At 38.5% G+C, this 23,336-nt stretch overlaps 3 protein-coding genes across 8 annotated transcripts; all 3 read right to left on the bottom strand.

Moving 5' to 3' along the window:
* Positions 1-1,701: 1,701 nt before the first annotated feature.
* Positions 1,702-7,962, bottom strand: LOC101161804 (uncharacterized). 3 transcript variants are annotated; one of them, XM_078949549.1, is made up of 8 exons: positions 7,762-7,962; positions 7,515-7,630; positions 6,712-6,812; positions 5,025-5,105; positions 4,455-4,602; positions 3,153-3,232; positions 2,896-2,989; positions 1,702-2,621 (listed from the first exon to the last, which is right to left on the bottom strand). In XM_078949549.1, exons 1-8 carry the CDS (start codon positions 7,854-7,856, stop codon positions 2,212-2,214), a joined length of 1,125 nt encoding a protein of 374 aa, XP_078805675.1. In that variant the 5' UTR covers positions 7,857-7,962; the 3' UTR covers positions 1,702-2,211. The 3 variants fall into 3 exon arrangements, with proteins under 3 accessions (XP_078805675.1, XP_020560163.1, XP_011475156.1); XM_020704504.3 differs by having other exon boundaries at positions 7,515-7,719; positions 7,795-7,890; XM_011476854.3 differs by lacking the exons at positions 7,515-7,630; positions 7,762-7,962 and adding an exon at positions 7,392-7,502.
* A 1,072-nt stretch (positions 7,963-9,034) lies between these two features.
* nsun5 (NOP2/Sun RNA methyltransferase 5) lies at positions 9,035-12,766 on the bottom strand. The gene is made up of 5 exons (XM_020704501.3): positions 12,651-12,766; positions 11,605-12,541; positions 10,552-10,747; positions 9,697-9,861; positions 9,035-9,411 (listed from the first exon to the last, which is right to left on the bottom strand). Exons 1-5 carry the CDS (start codon positions 12,672-12,674, stop codon positions 9,282-9,284), a joined length of 1,452 nt encoding a protein of 483 aa, XP_020560160.1. The 5' UTR covers positions 12,675-12,766; the 3' UTR covers positions 9,035-9,281.
* A 447-nt stretch (positions 12,767-13,213) lies between these two features.
* On the bottom strand, positions 13,214-23,301 carry mybl2a (MYB proto-oncogene like 2a). Of its 4 annotated transcripts, none has more exons than XM_011476855.4 (12): positions 22,798-23,301; positions 20,989-21,091; positions 20,797-20,868; positions 20,362-20,451; positions 19,651-19,871; positions 19,402-19,522; positions 18,565-18,618; positions 18,237-18,454; positions 17,456-18,155; positions 17,129-17,371; positions 16,434-16,634; positions 13,214-14,740 (listed from the first exon to the last, which is right to left on the bottom strand). In XM_011476855.4, exons 1-12 carry the CDS (start codon positions 22,806-22,808, stop codon positions 14,159-14,161), a joined length of 2,616 nt encoding a protein of 871 aa, XP_011475157.1. In that variant the 5' UTR covers positions 22,809-23,301; the 3' UTR covers positions 13,214-14,158. The 4 variants fall into 4 exon arrangements, with proteins under 4 accessions (XP_011475157.1, XP_020560164.1, XP_020560166.1 ...); XM_020704505.2 differs by lacking the exon at positions 22,798-23,301 and adding an exon at positions 22,083-22,425; XM_020704507.2 differs by lacking the exon at positions 22,798-23,301 and adding an exon at positions 21,970-22,387.
* Positions 23,302-23,336: the final 35 nt, after the last annotated feature.

The raw sequence follows: 23,336 nt of genomic DNA, 5'->3' as shown, positions 1-23,336 counted from the left end.
CATACATGTCATACATGTGCGCCACATACATATGTGTCCTTTGCGTGGTTTATTCATACTTCTGCCGTGGTACATTCATGATACATCTATGAGAATTTCACGTTAGGACCACAACATCAATCACTTTTTTTCACGTATGACCAGTTTTCATCCGGGCAATATGCACAAAATGTACATAGTGGATGTGTGACACTGCCTTTAAACCAATGATGCAGATAAACATATGACTGCATGCATTCTTCCTACATAATGGTATTGTTTCAAGTCTTTGACATAAAGTAGACCACAACGACATCAACAAATTCAAAAGGAGGCAAGATGGCTTCCAAACCAACAAACTATGTTGTGCAGCTCTGAGGATTTTTTTGTGCAGTCTTTCTGCTCACTGAGGGCGTGGTTGCACACTAAATAGGCTAAAAGCCAGAGCGTCCTTGGTGTTTCACATGGTTCAATAATTCAAAAGACCTATTGAATCATTTACTTAGGTTGAATGTGGTACCTGGCAAACCCATAGGCGATGCATAAAAAGGCTTTATGATTGCCTTTTTTTTTCTTACATCCTGGATGTTAAAACATCTTAATGTGCAGATCTGTTTTTGCACTGTTCACACATTGGATCCAAACCCTTAAAACAGATGAAGCGTTCACTTGAGTACTGTGATTTTGCATTTATGGTGATGGCTTCTCCCCTATTTCCAACATGCCAGTGACTTAATAAAATAACAAAATCTTAACACAACAACAAAATAATAATAGCTTGGAAACACAACCATTGTTTTAAGTTTAGTGTAACTGTCGATTCATTCATTCTTACCCTTTTTTTAAGAGAATTTTGTTTTACAAAGCCCTTTCTAAAACAAGAAAAAATATTTTTGAGTTTTTTTTCAATGAAAAATGTATCTTCTCCCTGTACCTCATAATTCTATACCTAAAAGAAGTTCAAAGAAAATATGAAACTCAGGTAACCCTTAGCAAAAAATAGTCTGTTTAAGTGTACTACAAGGAGTCTATACTAACAGTGATGCAGTATACTCAAAGTTTACTTTTCGGCATGTTGCAAACTTAAAATGTTCCAACTTAGACTGAAGAAGTTTTAGGTACTTCCTACACTACATGTACATGGTAAATAGAATACTTGCTATACTTAAGTGTATTTGATCAAAATAATTTTTTACAGAGGGAGCCCTAATAGCGTTGTGGAGCTCTGTCTGTCTGTTGTTTCAGGTGTTAGTTGTGAATTCACAAGTGGTAAACTGGACTGACAGGTACAGTTGTGTTCATCGTCACACACTGGCCGTTCGTCTATCTGTCTAATAAACGCTTCCACATGGATGCACAATTAACGACACACATGTGGATATGGGGAGCAGCTGCCACGCCTCCTGTCAAACTAAATTGCTGCTGCTTGAAAACCCAAAAAATACACATATCCTGCATGCAAACATAAAAATATGAGAATCAAACACTTGTTTGGAATTGCACAGGAATACACAGACTGCAAGCTGTGAATTGCATTTGGAGGTTAGTGTTTTTGTCCTCCTATTGTTGCCTTTTTCTGCATTGAATATTAAAAGAACAGGATTATTCACTTACCTCCATGCACTCAACCACACCCTCTTTACCAAGGTTCAATGCATTTCTCTTTAACTGTCAACCTTTTTAAGTGTCTGATTTTTTACAACAACAAAATAATTATAGATCTTTCAGTGACCAGGTGGGAAAATATTTTATTCTTTTATACACTTATAAATATTTTATAAATGTAAATTTAGGAACATCTAAAAGAGACATTTCCATTTCAAGGATTTGTCTTTTGTGAAATGTCCTAAAGCTGAATAATTGATCTAAACGTAAAATAAAAACAAAAAACTGATAAGGACATTATTCAAGCGCTTGTTTAGCTACTTTCATGTATGTCAAACATCGGATCTGTGTGTTTGTGCGTATCATTGCGGCTTTATTCAAACCTTAGAGGCTTCTTACATTGAATAAATCCATTTGGTTTCTTCATCACAGACTCAAAAAAGACAAATACTTGAGTGATAAATGCATTATAATAAAAAAAAAAATTCCAAAAACTTCTCATTTACATTTCATAAATGGAATAAAACAAGTTTTAAAAAAAGGCTGAAATTTTTGTTTTGTAGCTGAGGTCTGCCCCATCCTCACTGAGTTGCCAGATCCTGTCTGTCAAAGCTCCTCCTCCCCCCTTCAGCTCCTGTACTCATCCCCACAGTCTCCAATGAGAGCCATAAGGTCCCTGGAGCGCTGCGTCACTGCCTCAATGGCAGCGTGATCTTCGGGCGTCAGCTTCAGCTCTGGGCTGCAGCTACACAGACTGTCACGGATGTGCTGCCCCGCCCCTGCGACGCCAAATCGGCAACCCACAATGACTCCACCCACTGCGGGGCGGTCCAGCACATAGCGTGTTGCGACACTGGCCACTGAGCAGTCATGTTTCTTGGCAACGGTGTCCAAGGTGACTAGAAGATCTTGGAAGAGACTCCATCCACCCCAAGCGTCAATCATTTTCTTGTACTTGGAAAGAGATGCAGTGTAGAGCTCCGCCCTGGATTTAGGCTCCGCCTTCCCAAGATAGCTCTCAGACAGCAGACCTCCAGCTGGGAATAGAAGAAGTGGTGAAATGAAGTGGTTCAAAATGTCCAACAGAGATCACTTGTGATGTGGAAAATAGACGGGGAAAAAGTGAGCTGAAGGGGAAGATGAAGATGGAGAAATATGTCAAACAAGCAGAAAGGGGCTTTGCAGAACAGCTGGAAATAGGGAAAGCAGGTGGACTTCTACAATTTATATTGTTTTAAAAAAGTAACCAAACATTCATGACTGAAAAGAATGTTTTCTGCACTGGTATTGAATTTTTTTGCTGTATCTCACCGAGCGTCCCATAAGTGAGAAGCTGGATGTTGTTAGCCAGACAGAACTGCTCCATCTTCACTGCAGGTCGCTGATCAATCAGAGAGTACTGGACCTACACACACAAGAGACATGCAGGTTTAAAAAATCCATGACTTATATTATCTAGACTCATCAAACATCTTCCAGCTAACATATATACTGTAGACAAAAAAACATGAAATTCTGTTCTGTTTTGTTTTTTTTAAAGATATCTTATATTTGAAGTCAGGTGTTACCTGGTTGCTAGAGATCCGAATGCCTTTATTAGTGATCTCCTCCATTCTCTGAGTGTCAAAGTTAGTGAGAGCGATCTCGCCTGTTGAGCAGAAACACAAGATCTTACATAATAGATTTATCTAAACAATTAAATAAGGTGTTTTTATTTACATAACAATCTAAATCTTGTTTGTTTCTGCACTGAAAACTGATTTTATGGCCAAAGCAAACTGAATGAAATTTGAAGAGATTTCTTTCAGGTTTCAGTGGTGTCACATACATTTTGCATCATTTGATGTTGCATGTGTGCATTACAGTAAGAAAGTGAATGAAAACCTCTAAAGAAATATAAACTTTTGTTTGGAAATAGCTTTTGCACTACAGCTCAAAAGTTTTTTTTTTTCACTTTATAAAAAGTAGAAATAAAATTAGTAGCGTAAATCCGAGATATTATAGGCGTTTTTTTAGGACTGACTTATAGTTCTGCAGGGAGAAATATTTTCAGCAGCTACCGGTCTTTAGTGAAAGGAAGATTACCGGTATTTCATGTGAGAAACTAACATTTCTCAATGTGAACTTTATTTTGAAAAGCAGCGAGAAATGGCTCTAAAAACTGCAGCAAAGACAGAATGTGGGGCTCCTATGCACAAACACCCGAGCATGTTTATGTTCAGACAAAGATGCCTCATAGAGCACCATCTGGCAATAGGTCAAAGGTGATTATAGACCAGTGTCAGCATTAATGGCTCTTTCCCAGCAGTTTTCAAGTTTAAGATAAAATAGAAAAGAAAAGGAAACAGGATCCAAACACCAGAAGACTAAAAGGTGTTGTGTCTTAGTTTGAGGTCTTTTGAACCTTAGGAACCTAAGGAAAAACCAGAGGAAGACACTGGAGGATGCTCCAGAAGATGACACACAGAGTGGTCGAGGTCTGTCAGGCTGTATTTTCAAACAATTGGGGTATTTTTAAGAGAGCAAAATAATAATTTAAAAAATTTAACTCCACCAAAATCATTATTTCTGCTGCAAAAGACTGGCAACCTGTCCAGAGTGTGCTCCAACTTCACCCGACAGTAGCTAAATAAGCTCCAGCTGCCCCATGACCCCAAAAGGGATTCAGTGGGTTCAGAAAACGGATGGGTGGATCCAAATTTCTAACACCAAAAGCTCCTTTGGATTATGCTCCATTCAAACCAATTTCATTTCTGTTTTCATGGAAATAAAAAAGTTATCTCAAGCTAATGAGAGGTGAAACAATTGCAGAAAAGACTGCTTCTTTCTGAGTGCAGCACATGCAAAATAAAATACTTGCATGCACATACGTATGATGCCCTCGTTCTGCAGGTCCGACAGATGTCCCAGTGCATCCAAATATCTTCTGTCATTGTAGTCCCACCAATGAAACTGGACACAATCCAGGATTTCCACCTGCATTCTGCTCATGGAGCGCTGCACTGCCTTCTGCACCACCTGTGCACAGAGGAACAGCTCACTGCATATTTAAGCTCCAACTGTAAAGCAATCAAAAAAGTTAAGCAAACTGATAAACAAAAGTTAGTTTCAGTTTCTGGAAAAATTAATTGCAACCAAATTGTATCTCTTTTTTGTTGAAACTTGAATCAAAATGTGTTGCGTTACATGAATTGTCAGCTAATATGTTGTCACATGCACACATTTGATTCGCATAACTGTGCATTTTTGTGCAACAATTTAAATTGAATCGTGTGCTTATTTTAAAACACATCAGCAAAAAACCTTCACAGAAGAGGAATTTGAAGCGTTGCAGTGGCTTCGCTATACCTGACACAAACCAGTTTTTTTGAACAGGAACACATGCTGCTCTCTGCTGGAGGAATCCAGCCTTACAGCTGAGAGCATCGGGAAACTGTCACCTTACGCTCCATGGGTCCTGGGTTTGGAACATATTTAGTCAGAGCCTGCAGCGCGGGAACATCTTTTCCAGAAGATTTCAGCTGCAGATCAAATAAAGATGCAAGATCATAAATAAACTGGGATCCATGTTTTACTATAATTCCAGCTGGACTTTAGAATGTTACTACAAACAATTGTAGTAAATATATTTTACTCCTTTCTAACTTTATCAGACATTTTTTTATTTGAGATTTTGAGCTCAACATTTGTGTGTTAGCAAAGACACAGACTATGGTTCATAAAATCAGGAGTTGGTTTCAATGTTTGGGCTACCCATTGTTAAAGAAAAGAGCATTTTGAAACCTTAAAACCACCTCTTTATATTAAACAGTCTACCACATTCACAGCCACTATACCATTGCTATTAAATAAAATGTACAATTTTTGCTTATTAAAATAGTTATAATAGAAATGCTAGTTAATGATAAAACTTTGCGTGTAAGAGTGTGTGATTGTGTGCCCTGCGACAGACTGGCGACCTGTCCAGAACGTACCCAACCTTCGCCCAACAGTAGCAGGAACGAAGGGATTTAGCAAGTTAAGAGGATGGATGAATGGATGAAAAAAAAGTATTAGAAAGCTAATTTAATATTTTAGAAAGCTACTTGTTGGCTTCTTTCAACTCCCTTTCAAGCAATTAATCAAGCTTAGTCAATAATCACAATATATAATAAGTCTAATGTGACCAAAGTGTGCCTCTGTTTTTGTTTGTTTGTTTGTTTGTTTGTTTGTTTTAATCAATGAATCTCATTATTTCTGTGATAAATCAGTGTAATTATTTTGTACTACCTACAATTAATGCCTGAAATAAACAAATAAATCCGAAAGTTATTTTTTTTATTTTGGATCTGGTATTTTAAAGATATTGTACAATAATTTTTTATAATAATCTATTTTTTAAATCTTTACAATCTAATTTCATTCATAGTTGTAAAAAATGCAGCTCACTAAAAAAGATTTTCACAAAAAAACCTATATTATTTTTAACTTCATTTTCTTTGAGCTACAAGTTTCCTTGTTTACTTTTAATCTTTTTTTTTGCCTCTTTATTCTAATAAAAGCACATCATCCAGAATACATCCAGAATGTAGTGCACTGCACAAGAACGTATTACTAATAAAGGTCTTTGCAGAATAAAGTCATCCACCAACAAAATCACTAGTACAATTTTATGCTGGGTTGTTATTATTTAAAAAGAACTTCTAAAATGACAATATTATTGATTTATCAACGTTGGGTGAAACAGGAGTTCACCTGCCACATCCCGTTCAAGATCCGAATTTTGATGAAGCTGCCGTCAAAGGCAACTCCAAGATGTATTTTGTTTATCATATATTTAGAGTTAAAAGGGTAGATAAAATCTCAAATAAGGATTTGAGATTTTAAAAAGTAATATATTCCCTAAGTTTTACTGCTTGAATTAATGAGACCAATAAGGTATGCCTTTAATTAATTCATCGTCTTAATGACTTCAGAGACTATGTTAAAGCTGCATGACAGGTTAACTGTTTATTTTTGCATATTGTGTACCTTATTATCTTTGTTTTGGTTTATTGTTCTTTGTGCAAACACTTTAATTAGGGTTATTTAGCTTTTGTGTGTTTGGATAGTTTTGGCGCCATTACTAGGTGTGTTGTGTGTTTGTACCTGGCTGTTGAACCGTCCAAAGATGTCCTCCGCTGGCCCATAAATATCTGCCATGTCGAATGTGGTCAGACCTGCATCTGCGTAGGTCTGCATGGCCTCAACTGGAGAGATAACAGGAGGTAAAACAACATGGTGGGCTGAGATAAACTCACTTTAACAAGATGTATTTATAATAACTACTGTATCTCATCTGTCCCCTTCAGCTTTTGAATATCGTGACTCTATGCCGTACGGCAGTTATTATTACTATTACTGCTTTATATTTTTAATTAAGTTATTCTAACATTTTATCTACCGTACTTATTTTAATTTAATCTTTGAAAATGTGAAGTAAATTATTTTAAGTATGTCAAACCAAACAACTTCTTTCTCCTTTTTTTTCTTTAAATAACAGATTCATCATCTAATTTGTGCTGAATAACTCGTGACTTTCTGTAATGTGATTAAAAACATCAACACATTTTGCAATAAAATGACATAATGACAGATCAATCCAGTTCATAATTGATCAGGGGCAAAAAGTCCTAATTTGTTTGATAAGTCTGCTATAAATTATGCTGTCATAAGATTAGAAAAGAATTACAACCTAAATGAGAAATCATGATAATACTACTACTACTACTACTACTACTACTACTACTAATAATAATAATAATAATAATAACAATAATAATTCTTACATTCGTCTTTTAGGGTGAACGAGGTACACAAACAACATCAGGTAAATAGCAACGACTTTCACTGAAGTACATTCGGAACTTGATCACATGACCGTGCAGCGCTGACGACCTTGACAGACAGACCTGCTCTGGTCGTGCTGACGGTCCCGTGGGCTCCGGACACCTGCCACATCCCGTTCAGGATCCGACAGACCTCCAGGCCTCCGGCCAGCGTCACCTTCGGAACCGTGGACATCCTCCTTCACGAGAAGAAAGTGAATGAAAGATAAAGCGGGTGATGGACTCCCTGATGTGTGTCCACGCGCTTCAATCACGTGCAGATAGGACTCTACCAACAAAACAAAAAAAAGAAAAGATCAACAAAAGTTACTCGGAAGAAATGCTGCTGTTGTAGGAAACACACCCCGTCGTAATGGAGAACAACGATTGAGTTACAAAAGACTTTGCGTAAGAATTACAAAACATGGAACAGCTTCCGCCAGTAGATGGCACTCTTCACTTAAAACTTGCATGTGTGCCTACTGGTTGCCCCCTATTGGAGACTTGTTTGTATTGCGATTTGATTTAATTTCTTAGTGATGATAAGCAGTTCAAAATATTACAAAACATAGATATATCAAACCCATTTCAGATATTAAGTAATACAAAAAAAGGAAATATATATCAATGAAGATTAAAGACATTATGCAATCTATTTGAAAGTTGAATTACTCATCATAAATAGACATTAATCATACATGTATACAAGCCACATTGGGTTCATTAAACATAATGATTAATCAAATAAATGGTCAATAAAGTCAATTTAAGTTGGTTTTTTGCTTGAAATGGAGTGGGAAAAATTAAATTGATATAATCCATATTCTATTTTTTTCCTTTTTATGTATGTATTTTTAAATGTGTCACCATAATCTGTATCTTATCAGAACAAGTGCAAATTCTTTATCTGGTGGCAAAATGAAGCGTTTATTGATTATCCTCAAAAAACACTGTTATATCACTTTAATGAACATTAACGTCGATGACACTTTGTGGAACAGACAAGTAATACTCATTAACATCCGAATTCATGAATGATATAAACTTTTTCAGTAGTACCTTACAACACCAATAGGGAGTCAAGGTACTTTACAATAAAATGATATAAAAATAACATTTTTAAATGGAGCAAATTAACATAAGTAAAAAACAAACATAAAATTACAACAGGTAAAAAAAAAGGCAGATGTGAAATCAATAAATCAAGTAAAATAAAGTAAGATGACTATTAACTTTTCTAAAAAGGTAAGTTTTTAGTTGGCATTTAAAACTGTTCAAGTTTGATGACGTGTGCAGTTCGGGAGGAATATTATTCCATATTACTGATTATCCTCTGAAAACAGTTAAAGTAGTGATAAGGATATTTTATTAGAGACTTAAGACACAACACTAATTGTTTCTTTCCAAGTTCAATACACTTTTTGGGAGTTTGAGTATCGCATTTAGATTGCAAGATTATTATTTCTTATCCTTTGCATTTAATTTTGTTAACTTGTACAATGTTGCACCTGTAAAACGGTTCCACCGAGCGCAAAAATGATTCCCGATGAAGGCCGTCCTTACTCTTTAACCACGACCTTTGACCCATTGATTCAAATAGACAATTTTACAGCAGCAGAAACAGGTTTTTATTATCAGGATGGTGGTAGTTGTGACAAGCTTTCATATAAACCCTCTATACAGAATTTATGAAGAGATTGATCTATCTACAGATAAAAAGAGAACATTTAAAGCATTAAAGTCTGTTATAAGTCACAATACTGAGACGAGCAGGCGATAGTAAAATAACTAATCTTTACAATCATCCCCTTGTCTGAGAATGCAACATGCTGCAGATGTTTAATGCTCATTTCACTCCATCTTCTTCTTCTTTCTCTTTGGCCTTTTCCTCTTGCCGCTGGGTGCATCTTCAGTGTTTGGTGTTTGTGGGTCTTCTGGGTCTGAAGCTTCCAAAGCGACAGTTTTCTTCTCTTCCACAGTTCTGAAATTACAAGCCACCAAAAATACTTTATTTTGTTGTATAATACGAAATATTGACCAAAATCGATTCATCGGTTTGTTTTGCAACAAATCAGGTTCCGTAACAGAAAATGAAATAGCAATTGTTTATTTAACAGATATAAAGGTGCTAAAATTATGAGAATTTCTTTAACTTGCAGTCCGTGTTTAAAATGTTACATGTCAGGGATTAAAGTAATTGAATGCATCAGAGTACATCTAAAACGCAAATCCTGAAATCAGTACACTTAAATAAAACGGGGTTGACCTTATCTGATCGGCGAGCTGCAGTGTTGAACTCAGAGCCTCGCTGTGTTTTTCCAGCAGTGCTACAAAAAAGCCGTGTGTGCGGGTCTTTGATGTGCTCGCACGCAAACACTGCGAGAGCGGCGCCAGGCCACGCTCGGGCCACTGAGGCAAGAGGGGCACCAACCTGGAGGATTAAACACAAAACCTGTCAAACCTGAAGCACGGCATCACGGAAGGACAGGAAGAAAAATGACAACACACGACAAAGATGTGATGTTTTGATGACCAGACTACAACAACAACAAAAAAGACACCAGGGCGATTCAAAAGAGACAAAAAAAGTCTGTAAATAATAGTTTTTAACATGAACTTTTATCACATTTTTAGATTTAAGATTTTAAAAGAAAGCAGATTTCTTGTATGAAGTGAATCACAATCAGGCACAGTTTTGTATTTGTTGTAAACCATCACTGCAATGCAAGTATTATTACTGTTTATTACTACAACAGCGTGTTATAAGGTGACAAAACCCCATGAATTTGCAAAGTGTTGTTTTGTCATTTGGCCAAAAAGTCTTTCAGTGCAGAAGTTTAAGGTGGAGTAGAGTGAGTGCTTGTGTATATTTGGCGTTTATGTGAGGAACTGCATGCTGTCCCTGGAGAACCCCGCCTGAGCCTCCGTGTGACATAAGCTCTAGCAACCCCTGTAACTAGTAAAAGCAGGTCATGGTAATGAATGTGTGGAAAATGGGATGGTTAAGGTGCTCACAATGTAATCCTGCACAACGTATTACAGTCTCAACTTAGAAAAATGGTTTATAAGAACAGAAAGAAGAAAAAAAGACATTGTAATGGAGAAAGTTGATTCTTGCAACCTGAAGGAAGAGTTCTGTTGAAGAAAGGCAGTTATGACTTCTTCATTCTCCTGACTGTGGATGGAGCAGGTGGAGTAAACCAAGCGCTTCAAGCGAGGAAATCTGACTGCGTGGTTCAAGCATCGCAGTTGGAAAGCTGCCAGTGAGGCCAAACGGGTCTGGTCAGCGGAGGATCTGTCCTGCAGGCACACCATACCTACACCCCCGGCAGAACACGTAAGAAGCATCACAAAAAATGACAGCATGACCATCAATCACAAGTTTCTGAAAACATCTTTCTTTACACGCGTAAACAGCCCTGTGTGTAATACACTTGGAAGCAAAAATACAACATTTTTGAACATAAAAGAAAAGCACCGTTAGTGTAATAATCTAGTGCAGGGGCCCGCAACCTTTAACCTCCCCAAAAAATATCATTTATTTGTGCTTCTGTGGCCATTTAGCCATTCTTTTATAAAATGCAGCTATTGAATTGTACAATAATTTATAAAACTCATATCTTTCTATATGAAACCATTTCGTTGTATTTTACTTTTAACGGCAGAGCATACTAGTTCCTTTCAAAATAAAATGCGCCCGGTGTCAAATCAGATCCTCCTGCTGCAGCAGATTTTCTAGAACAAAAGTGCAAGAAAATCAAGTCAAACGTGGCATTTTCTATCATAATTTTGCACCGTTTTCCTTTTTCTCCTTTAAAAATCAAACATAAACATGACAACATTGGTGTCTAATTTTTTTAAACCTACACTTGTAAATGCACTAGACTAAGGAATTTGCCTTCGAACAGCAACTGTTGTGCAGCAGAAGATAAGATGTGCTTTTGCTTGTTCCAATAACAAACATCTGTGACAGTAGATTACATTCTTTAGTGTGATTCTGCTTACTTATCTGAGATGTGAAAATCAAAACTTTATTAACCAAAACAGTTGAACCAAACTGTTAGCATTTTTCTCCAAAGCCACATTGGAGAAACAAAAAGAGCTCCGTAAGCCTTTGAAGCTTCAAGCTGCAGACCCCTGATCGTAGTGTATAAACATAAGAATAACTAGCTACCTGATCCGCTGCAGGAGGGATCCAGAAGAACGTATTCAACATCTTTATACTGTGGACTGTCAGGGTTCACCTTGAGGAAGTCCTGGTGGGCCAACTGCTGACAGGTGACCCCTGCCCGCAGCAGCAAGGTTGACATGGTGGCCAAACGCTTGGCATCTAAATCAAAGGCAAAGAGTTTGCCTTTGTTCTTCATGATGGCTGCAAGGTGGCTGGTTTTGTTACCAGGGGCAGCACAGGCATCTATGACGTGGCTACCAGACGGGGGTTTGAGGAGATACGCAGGAAGGCAGCTGGCTTTGTCCTGGAGAATGATGTGACCGGCTTTGTAAAGGAAATGGTCGTGAAAGTCTGTTTTGGAAGAAAAGACCAGCAGTTCTGGAAGAAGCAGGTCCTTCACAAAGCTCTTCTCTTTCAGGGTTAAGTCGTCCAGTCTGGAAGCCTGTCCCTGGTAGGTGTAGCCATCCCTCTTAAGGTAGTCCACGACATCCTCCACGGTGGTCTTGAGGGTGTTCACGCGCACATACCTGGGTAGCTGCTCTCCAGAGGGCAGCTGGGCCTCAGCTGGAAGGAGATCCTCATTCCTACTAACTTTCCGCTTCACCTTCATGCGGGCCAGCTCCGCCTGCAGTCTGGGGCGATGCTTCATCATGGTGGTCTTGAAGGAGCCGCCGCACTTCAGGCCCTGCCCCATCAGCAGGTCATACACGAGCACTTGAGCTAGATGTAGTTTCAACTTCGTCTGTTTTAACAGTTTGGTAGACTCAATTATATCCAGCAGGACGGAGGAAAACCTCTGGGTCTCACAAACCAAAGCAAAAAGCTGCTTGATGTTCTTAAATTTACTGTCGTAAACGAGGGTTTTCAGAGCCCCTTGTTTCCTCTCTGCTTTCTCCAAGACCTCCGCGGCTTTCACGTACAAAGCCATGACGGCGGCTAGCTAAAACACGCAAAAGTATTGTCACAATTTCTAACTAACCCAACGCATACCCCAACGAGTTTGCGGGAAATTTGTTTTTGTTGTTACAAAAAGTAACTTATTACTCTACCATGCGTTGACGGGACAGCGCCATGACACCGGAAAAAGGTTTTCTCCACTTCTTCCTGTCCGACCAACTCGGCGCACTACTGCCACCTACCGTTCGGTGGTGTGAACCAACACCAACAAAAGAAAACAATCCTCAAGAATTACAGTGACAATATGATGCAACCGTAAAAACACTTCTTACTTTCCTTAACTTATCTCTGAGGGAATTGAATCTGGGTCTTACTAATGCATTTTCTATCTATATATCACATATAGTGATATATACAGTTATTAAATTTTGTGTTCAACTCCTTTCCACAAAATCCATTTCTCTTTCACCTTTTCTTATATGAATTTTATCACATTTCTCCTTTTTATAAAGGTAATCTCATCAGGACAAAGTCTTCTTTTCAAGAGAGACATGTTACAAGACATTAAGTAATTCAAATAATCATAGACTTTTTCATGTTTTTGCTTTTTCATGTTCTATAAAACACAATCAAACTGCAGTCTTGACAGGAAAGAAGGTGTGACATAGAATGATAGGAAGAATAATATAGCCTGGCAATGAACAAGTACGATAAGTTGTTCATTGTTCAGTATTTTTCTTTATTTCCAGATCAATGCAGAAAAGGTGATGTTGCTTTTATATTATGTGGATGTGTCAATTATTAATTGTTGTCATAAAAAGTTTTAATATTTTTTTTACCCTGGCAATTAAATATAGTAATCAAAATTAGGTACAAGGTACATTAGGTACAAGTAAATCTTTTTGTTTCTTAAGATTTAATTTTTTCCTCTTTACCAACAAATTCTGACAAATTCTTTCAGAGATCCAAGAAGAGAACTTAACTTCCATCAAACAAAACTGAAAAAAAAAACATTAAAAATGATGAAATAAAACGTCAAACAAGTGTGTTCTTGTACATTTTATAATTGATCGCGACAACAATTCTATGTAAATGTTTACCGGAAAAAACTAAGATAATACTACATTTATATAAATCCTTTCAAGATTTTGAACAAAAGAGGGAAAACAAATCAATAAAAATGAATAAATAGAACGAGCTACAAAACCTTGCAGTTACAAAAGTAAAAAATGTTTTTATCACTTTTGAGAGATTTAGAAAACTTGGACCAAACATTTGCCTGCAAACACAAATCAAACTCAATTTCAATAAGGCTTTAAAGCAACAACAAAACCAAAAAAACATTTTAGCAGTTAAAAAAAATCGTAAGCTAACCATTTTTATCTGCATAATGCAAACATGTCCAAATGCTAAAAAAATTCCAGGTAAGAAAATTAGCCTTTTCTTTTTTATGTTATGTACGTGGGGAGAGTAAGCCTTTTAGTTTAACGGAGCCATCCAAACACATTACAATAATGCTCCGGCTTTTCTTCTTTAAATTAATAATTTTTTAAGTAACAGCATTTTAATTGTGCAAAAACCTGACTTGTTTTCAGTAAACTGACATTCTGAATGTTTCAGTTCTAGACAGAGAAAAACACAATGCAATGAGGAAAAAGGTTCAGTTTTTAGCAGCTTCGCTGGGCTTCTTAGACGCCTTGGTCTTCATAGAGTTCCTGTACAGAAGCAGCCTCTCGGTGGTGTGGGGCGGTAGGCGGTTCCTCTTCGCCCGGATGATGCACGACGACATGGGATAAAGACGGTCAAAGCCTCCGCAGGTGGCTGGAGCAGCCAGCACCTTCCTGGCCAGGTTCCCGAGGACGGGGAAATTGGTCGCGGTCGACCAGAACTGCAGACTGGTGCCCTGTTTCCACGGCGACCGTGACAGATACAGATCCAGCTCCGACATTTTCAAAGTCTTTGCAGGGGGTTGGTGGAAACTGACGGCAGACTTGCGCTTGAGGTCGTTGCCGTCACCGCAGCCGTTATCAGAGCTCAGATTTGTTTTCACGGAGGTTTGGCTCTCTTCTTTCACGCTCTGTTCTGTTAATGAGGTACTTTTCTGCACCGCCTCCACCTCTAAAGGCAGACATGTGGAGGATTCCATGCTTTGCCATGCGGACCTTAAAATCGCTGCAGCTTCATTCTTCGTTGGAGGAGTTAGAAACTCCGTCTGGACTTCTGATTTTATATCAAGGAATGGCTGGAAGAAAAAAAAATACAACACAAGCATGAACAGTTCTGCAGAAGTACAAGTCTTTCCTAAACCCTCTAAAACTGTAGCGTTAGCTCCAGTGTTGATATTCTTTGAACTACCGCTCACGTAGTTAACGTAATTCCAAGCTGCTTTGCTCCACTTCAGAATCTGTGGGAATCCCATTAATTGCCTCGAGCGACAGCTCCAGCATTAAAGGGTTAAAATAATTCCATTCAACGGATTTTATTTATTCCAAAGAGCCCCAGAACTTAAGCTTCTGTGCCGTAAGATTATTTTTGATTGTTTCCATGACGGCTGCAGAGCAACAACAGTCATAGGACATGGCCATATCAGGATAAAATAAAATATCACAAATGTAAAAAGCAGTTTTGGTCCACTGGGAAGTTTTTAGGGGCAAACATTTGATTCCTATTTCCTTAAAAATATTCATCATTTTAGCTTTGAAATTACAGTTCCTCTTTTACTGTCCACATCCAACATTTCTGCAAAAGAGCACAGTATGAAACTACGTTCACACCGGACATGATTTGCGCATCGGCCGCGTCCCCTTTCAACGTTAAATCAATGCCGAATAATTTGCATCACGTGAACCAATCAGGGACTCAGCTTTGGATCATGAAGTGGTGATGGCGCCGTCAGTGGGTGGAGTCAAATTCCAATATAGGGGAGAAGCTGATCATTCTGGTCCTGATCCTCAAGGTATTTTACTTATTTGCATGGCCACAATAATAAAAGGTCCTCTAATTTTATTCTTATTTCTTCCTTCCTTGGACTGTCAAAGTGGGTCACAGAGACAGATGTACCGCTGAAAGAGGCTGTCATTCATTAGAAATGAGAAATACAATCAATGCTTCCATGTAGCCATAGGGCTGAAAACCTTTAACAGTAGCTCCTCCCACATGCAGCAAGAGCGTGTCGTTTATTAACACATTTTTGGACAAACGTCAAGCAACGAATTTGACGCCCAGATCAAGTTTGAACATCTAATTTGAAAGTAATCAAAGTGCAATTAAATGAAGATGGAACCATAAACGTTTATTCCAAAAAAAACAAGGCTATGTTCGAATTCCCATTCTAACCCGTAACTGCTAAAAAACAACAGTACAGGACTATCGAGTGCCCGGGGTTTTAAAAGCATTTATTGTATTTTATTGGCAAATATGACGCCACCGGCTTCACAAAGTGAAAATCTAATTGATATGAGCGTTTTATGATGATCAATTATGGATACACTGTTCAGACGATGGAAACGTTCATGGTTTATTAAAAAAAAAACATTTAAATATATATTTTTCGGGGTGGGGGGGTGGTTCTCCGTATTGGCGTATTCGTGGGTGTCTCTGGTACTTAACCCCCGCAAATGAGGGAGGGAAAACCGTAGTGCACTATGTAGTGAGTAGTGAAGGAAATCGGACATATGCCAATTGTTGTTGTTCTTCACCTTTTGGCACATCCCTTCAGTAGTCATCACAGCGAATCAGCTTTTTTACCGATTCCCACAGGTGGTTTGGCAGAGACTTTAATGCCAGATGCCCTTCCTGACACAATCCTGCATTTAGTCCGGGCTGGGGACCGGCCCCCGTTTTGGCTACAAAGTTAGCCAAGGGTCTTGCCCAAGGACCCACACTGGATAAAATCAAGAGTAGAAATAAATATACATAGAAATCCAAAGAAATACCTGCACTTTGATTCTTGGGTCCAGCACAGCAGCCAGTATGACGTCTTTCTGGTGAATGACAGACTGGAAGTGTGTGTGGAGGCCGGTGCGCAAGGCCTTGCAGAAGTGGGTGTAGTTGGTGATGCGGCTCTCTAATGTTTTATCCAAGTTAATGAGGGAAGGTATGATAACAGACATGGACGCAGAGTTTCCCTGAAGAATCTAGAATAAAAAAAAAATACAAAAAAATGAACATACTTCGGTCTGTGACCACACAGTATTACACATTTATGTGTACAGGTTTCCTTTGATTTTAGCGGGGTTAGGTTCTAAAATTAACCTGCAAAAGGTCAAATCCAAGGATTACAGATGTTTTCAGGCTGTAAAACACCTCACTACACACTTTTCTCTCTTGTTCAAACTTCCATAGAAAAATAGGTCCAGTACTATAAAAAAAAAATAAAGATCTGATAACAACCAAATATTTCTATAGATTTGGCAGACGGAACATATTCCCTACAGGAGAGACAGCATGGAGGAGAATGACATGGTTTACACTATGTGCACTATTAAAATTTGCACTGGGAAAAAAAAAACAGCAAAAAGTGAACAACCATAAAACAACGGCCACTGTACATCTACTAATTAGATGGAAAATGTATAACTTAAAGTTTAAGTTAAATAAATCATTTAGCACAGAACTGTTCCTCTCATACCTGCAAAGCTACCTCAAACGGCTCCAGGAGACCCAGGATGTCGATCACTTGGTCCCTCTTCACCATGACCAGAGGTGGGGCGCTGGTCGCGTCTGTGGCCTCGATGCGGGCCTGGGCCAACAGAGTCATGACGGTGCTCCAGGTTTTCTCCTGGACCATTCGCCTCAGTGACACCATCATGGAGTTCCAGCGACAGTTGGAGGACGAAGGGCACATAGACATGTTGCTCTCCTTCAACAAAATCTTAGAAAGAAAATAAGCGATGTTAGTATAATCAGCTTTTTTTTCTAAAGCTACAGAAACAGTTTGTGACAAATATTTGCCAACCTCACTCCAGTAGGCACTGCTCTTGAAGAACGCCACCACGTTGTGAGCCTGTGAAAGCAAGTTCTCAACAACTCTGGAATTTTTCAGAGCATCCTTGATCACCATCTGCAGTCTTCTGGCCATACAGGCCATTTTGGTCCCAATCTGCAGCTCAGAAAAAGGCAGCTCTGTTTCAGACATCTGGTTGGAGAGAAAAGCCACAATCTCATCTCCCTCTGGATCTCTGTTAGAGGAGCAAACAATCTTGTAGTCACAGAATAAGTTGTTTCCAGCCAGGACTTCTTTGGCCTGGTTGGCGAGAAGGTTGCCGATGTTGTGAGGAAAGATGCCGTAGCTCAGGAGAACACCTTCGAGCTCCTTCGCCACAGCTGTGCTGAGGTCTTTGTGGCTGAGGTGGCGAAAGGCCACTACAGGACGCCGGATCTCCCAGGAATCGGTGATAAAATGGAGCTGAACAACAAGAATCGGACCGTCTGATGGTTGTGACTGATCTCCTGCCCAGAGGTCACAGGTGACATGAATGGCTCTTTCACCATCTCCGGCTGTGGCGAGGGAGGCTTTGAGTTCTCGGATGAGCTGGGGCTTAATGGTTCTTTCCACTTCCTCGTAGAGCTGCATGGCTATAATGCGCTGAGACAGCTTGTTGCAGTTGGGTCTGATGGTGCTCATGAACAACCTGAAGCCTGCACCTTCAACCAAACTGTGAAAACAGAAGACGTTCCGAGTGAGGAATCCACAAACGGAAAAAGACGGCGTGCCAGACATCAGCAGTGAAAGTCACCTGAGCGGCAGCATGTCCTCAGCGATCATCTTCAGCGCCGCATCGACAAACGCCTTCTGGTCCACTGGGATGGTTGATGATGCAGTCCCAGAGCTGGGGCTGGAGTTTGAACTTGAGGGCAAAGAGGAACCGGGAGAGGAGAGCTCCCCCTTTGAAGCTGAAGTCTTCCGTTTAGCTTTCGGAGGATCCTTCTGCGTCTTGACTTCGTCACATTTGACCTACAGCAAACAGAGACAGGTGAGAAAAAAAGCACTTTTCTAAAAAGCTAACACACACAGAAAACGTTCAAGAACTTCCACCAGAATCTAAAAAGGGAAAAAAAACTTACTGAACTTGTAGACACTGGGACAGTATCTATCACAACGTCACATTTAAAGTCCACCTGTTAAAAGACACTAAATGTAAACCCTCTACAATGTTTGCCATTCATGTGACATCCACATAAAAACACAACTTTTCATTTTTATGGATTATTCTAAAGTTCTATGAGAATTTCAACTCTCAGATATTACAACACATGAGATCATAGTCTCATAATCCATGAAAAAAATGCAAATATTTAAAGGCTACAGTTTTAATAAAGTAGATGAAAATAGTTTATTGGCTTTCCAAAATAAATACACATATAACAGCCAAAGGCTGATTTTTTATATTACATATTAACTCATCCAATTCTTCATAAAATCTTGTTTTGACACATTCACATGTTTAAAGTACTCATAGGCAAATCTAGACTGGCACCTTAACAGAGTTTGGATGTTTTTGGCCAAATAAATCTTTAGAATATTATGATGAGCAGAGACGACCAGTAGAAACGTTTGACCGGAACTTAACTGATCAAACTAGACAAATGCATGGCACTAAATGAGACCGTTAAAGTCTATTGGACCAAAAAAGGCCTGACAGCTGAAGTGACGTTGATTTACTCAGGTCTTTCTCAAACCTAAGCTTCTAGCTCAGGTAAATTTATAAGGAGTGTCATCTCTCCGTTTAAAATCACTTTTAAAAACATTTAATTAGAAAAGCTGCTTTTTAAAGTCCACTGTTTCTAATTCAATCAGACGATTACAAACTAATTCCCATAAGGAACTATTCTTGTTATTTACTGATCAAGCTCTAATCTATAACCTGATAAAAAAGGCCTTATTAAAAAAAATACTCTTACCTCTTTATCCACAAATTGTTCAATGTCAAGGGAAATGCTGTTGGCAGCATCTCTGAAAAAACCCAAGCCGGCTTTGCGTTTGATGGCACAGTGATAGTGATTCTTTATGGAGTTGTCTGATCTACAAAAAGAACCAGAATAAACAACAGTTAACAATTAGTATACATTTTTTTAATTGTCACAAAACTTTCTGAACCTCCATAATCCAAATGCTGCTTTTCCAGAAAACCAAACATCTTACAAACTCACCTTCCAGGAAGCAGCTTGGCAATCTCGGACCACCGGTTCCCCAGAATGGAGTGAGCCTTGAAGAGGATGAGTTCTTCTTCCTCAGTCCAGTTACTCCTTTTCATCAATGGATCCAGGCTGTTGATCCAGCGCTCTCGACACTGCTTCCCAGTTCTCGCAGTTAACTCCTTGGCAACCAAAGACCAACTTCTGGTGCCGTACTTGTTCACCAACTCCAGCATCTAAACAAAAGAACCACAAAAGATCCATGAAGACATAAAACATCAAGCCAGAGTGTGGATTTATTTTAGTTGAGTAAATCTAGATATACTTTTGAGCCCCAGAACCAAAACAAATAATAAAACTTTAGTTATAGAGGACTTTTAAACAGCAACAATTGACCGTACTGCTGCGTTGATATACCTGAATATTTTATGACTGATGTATTTGCCTTATCGTAGTGTTTTCTATATTTTACTTTCAAATTTTGCTTTTCAAGCAACAGCAGAGGTAACCATACTGCCAAAAAACAATGTCAAATCATTGAAGGCTTATAATATATATCATAAATTATATGTTTACATTGCATTTAAAATACTGTTAAGAGTCTGCACATGTAGTTTCAGATTGAATTCAGATTTAGTTGACTGCTTCGCTTGACAGGTAAAGAAATAAGAATAGTTCCTTCCTCCCCTTTGCAGCTGCTGCTGTGCATCAACCACATGTTCCCACCTTGTCATCCTCGGCTTTGGTCCAGTGTCTGCTTAGTTCTGGATCCAGGTGTTTTTTCCATCGACCCATACACTGCATTTCTGTCCGACCCTTTTCAAACAAAACATTTGAGACTTTTACAAATCTGAAGAACAAAAGCCATGAAAAAATAATGCAAATATTGTTCCTATTAAAGCAGAATTTGGATTTTTAACTCCCCAAAAGAAGAGTTTTCTGACTTTTGGTTTAGATAAAACAGATGCAACACGCATCTATTTCCTTGTGTGTTCAGCACTACAATTGAGCAGAAGCCGCATACAATTATTGTTAGTTACAGTTACATGTGCAAACAATACAAAAAAATTAAATGACTGTCAAGTGTAGCAATTAATCAAACTAAAACCTTCTCTGTTGTTGCTTTTTTTCTATACAAACATTGCCTTCACTCATACTTACAGGTAAGAAACTAGAAATCGTTTTCCAATCTCTTTTGCCAAAGTTGTTGACCAGGATTTTGAGGTTTTCATCCTGTAGATCAGAGATAGGTTCAAAAACAGAAGTTCCTTTATGAGAAAACTATAGATTTTTTTCTCTGAGCTAAATGGTGTGGAGTAAACCTTTTTTTTTTTACTTAAACTCTTTACCCACCTCCTCCTGCGTCCATTCCACATCACATTTGGTGCCATCGTTCTTTTCTGATATGTCGGAATCAGTCCCAGTTGAAATTTTGCCCTCATCTTGCTCCTCTAAACTGTAAACAATTTAATTTAATTTAGACTTATACTGGGATAAAGTGACAAAGAAAAAATGCACAAGATAAAATGTTGAGCTTTAAAACTCAACCTTAATTCAAAACAAAATAATTATTAGAAGACATAGCAGATACACTTTTAAAATTACATACACAGAAAACAACTTGACTATGATGTCTAACCTTATTTCCTAAAGAACAGCGTATTTCAGTGGACAAAGTAAATGCTCCAGTGAAAACAGGTGGCAATAGCACTGAAGTCGGAATCGACATCATGAGATTTGCTGTCACAGTTATGTATTTGATCAAACTAAGAGCCATGAATGTAGATGACTTGTAACCAAAGCGTAATAATGTGCACGTATGACAAATTCTTTCAAAGGATCCGTTTATTTTATTTTTTTTAAAAACAACATTTTTTTTTATGTTTGAGAAAAGTCAAACTGATTCTTGTAGCTTTAAAATTGTGGCTCATAAGCTAATAAATAACAGGACTGCTTCTGGTATCTGGTATTAAAAGTATCTGGTAAACACCAAATCAATACAGAAAGGAGCTTAGTTCATTTTGCTTCTATTTACTAAATTAGAAAAGCAGAAAACATGACATTTAAACTATACTGACGTCATTGTCTTTACACAAACACGTACTTTCTCAACATTTCAGTTATTTTTGGAGCTCCTTAGCCCACTCACTGTGCTGCCAACCATCATGCTCCTTTTTTTTAACAGAGGTTTTCAATAGAAGGTGCTAAAAGATTGACACGCCATGAAAGACTACACTGGATATGGCAGCAACAATCAGTAGGAACAGACAGTAGTTTGTTTACGTTTGGCGTTGGCAGAGAAGAAGATAAGAAGTCATTTAAGCTGACGCTCACCGCACACACGTATGCTTCTTTAAACATTGGCACCACCATACTTTACTTTACGAGAGCATCAGATTTACAAACAAAAAACACTGTTAAATTAAAGAAAAACAAACATTCCCAACTTTTTCTGCTGTGCGCGTTGAGCTGTGTAGTATCGCATCAAGCTAGTCGCCGTTGTCACTGTTACAAAGCTAAGTGTTTTTTTTATGTTTGCTTGCGTTTAGCAACAACAACGAAAACTTCCACAACAAAAACTAATGTTGTGTATAAAATGTTAAACTGATATGCAATACAAATTTAAAATCAAGTTTAAATATTCTTTACCGCTACAACTGAGTAAAATAGTCTTTTCATTTGAATTAGCTAGCTGTAAGCTAACAGCGCGGTTAGCCCCGCGTGCTGGAGCAAACGACAGCACGAGGCTGGAAAAGTAGAGCGCCACCAGCGGCGCACTGCGGCTACTACAGCTAGCTTGGAGTTGCTACAAACAAAAAAGACCGAATATTATTCACTGCGATGCAATTAAAAGATCCAGTTCGCTGACATTAGTGAATTCAACACAGACACAGGCATGTCTGTCATCTGACCTTTGAATAGTCTCGGAATAGTGCAGCCTGCACTGCAGGCTTTAGAATTCACCAGATCAATCAACAAAACAAAGCAAAGCATTTCCAAGAAACTATCACCCAGCTAACACCAAGTAAACACAAAAAACACAGAGACCCAAATCGATCTGGCGTACTTTGGATTTATTTAATGTAAATTAAATGAATGAAAAAAAAAATCGCGCACATTGCTGAAAATGTAAACACGATCGCACATAATGGCTTTACTTACCCGCGCCACATTCCTCCTCCTGAACTGAAGCTGCTCACCGAAGGAAGCTAGAAAAGTTGAGCAGCAGTAAAACTAAATGTATTTGAGGAATTTCAGGTTGATCCGGGAGCGTATAGTGAAATAAAGTGGCATCAATTAATGGAATGCAGGGGCAATATAGTCCTCTTTCGGTGGAAAAGTGGCCATGAGACAGCAGTGGAGTCGGTTCAAGAACACCACTCTGCTGCTGCACAGCAATAGACTCGCCCGGAAGCGAACCACGTGACCGCCGCTCAAACCATACAACTTGCTGACGCCCGCGAGCCGCCAGCAAACATTGAAGGTTTTCGATAAAACACAGATATTATAATGCATTTTGTTTTAAATAGCAGTCTCATTGACAAATGTTAAAAATACACTTTTTGTGACACAAAAAAACACGTTTTTAAGAATTTAAATAGTGAGGAAAAAAAACACTACTGGCCACATCTGCAGTGTTAGCTAACAAAGCTGCAGCTAAGTACCAAAAATGCTATCTATATACTGCTTTTATAATTTTA

This window comes from Oryzias latipes, chromosome 7, assembly GCF_053564925.1.
Source record: "Oryzias latipes strain Hd-rR chromosome 7, Olatipes_Hd-rR_3.1".
NCBI lineage: Eukaryota > Metazoa > Chordata > Actinopteri > Beloniformes > Adrianichthyidae > Oryzias > Oryzias latipes.
Note: the sequence above shows the minus strand (reverse complement) of the source record. Positions and strands in the feature narration are given on the sequence as shown.

Excerpts from the sequence above, each read along its gene's own strand:
- nsun5 (XM_020704501.3), bottom strand. The coding sequence starts at position 12,674 with ATGGCGCTGTCCCGTCAACGCATG. Across the intron at positions 10,748-11,604 it reads TCCCTCCTGCAGCGGATCAG|GTATGGTGTGCCTGCAGGAC; the intron begins GTAGCTAGTTAT and ends CCGGGGGTGTAG. Across the intron at positions 9,862-10,551 it reads CAACAGAACTCTTCCTTCAG|GTTGGTGCCCCTCTTGCCTC; the intron begins GTTGCAAGAATC and ends TTAATCCTCCAG.
- mybl2a (XM_020704505.2), bottom strand. The coding sequence starts at position 22,120 with ATGCGATACTACACAGCTCAACGCGCACAGCAGAAAAA. Across the intron at positions 21,092-22,082 it reads CAACGCGCACAGCAGAAAAA|TTTAGAGGAGCAAGATGAGG; the intron begins GTTGGGAATGTT and ends AATTGTTTACAG. Across the intron at positions 14,741-16,433 it reads ACCCAAGAATCAAAGTGCAG|CCATTCCTTGATATAAAATC; the intron begins GTATTTCTTTGG and ends TTTTTCTTCCAG.
- LOC101161804 (XM_078949549.1), bottom strand. The coding sequence starts at position 7,856 with ATGTTTTGTAATTCTTACGCAAAGTCTTTTGTAACTCAATCGTTGTTC. Across the intron at positions 5,106-6,711 it reads TTGGACGGTTCAACAGCCAG|CTGAAATCTTCTGGAAAAGA; the intron begins GTACAAACACAC and ends TTTGATCTGCAG. Across the intron at positions 2,622-2,895 it reads TCTCACTTATGGGACGCTCG|CTGGAGGTCTGCTGTCTGAG; the intron begins GTGAGATACAGC and ends TTCTATTCCCAG.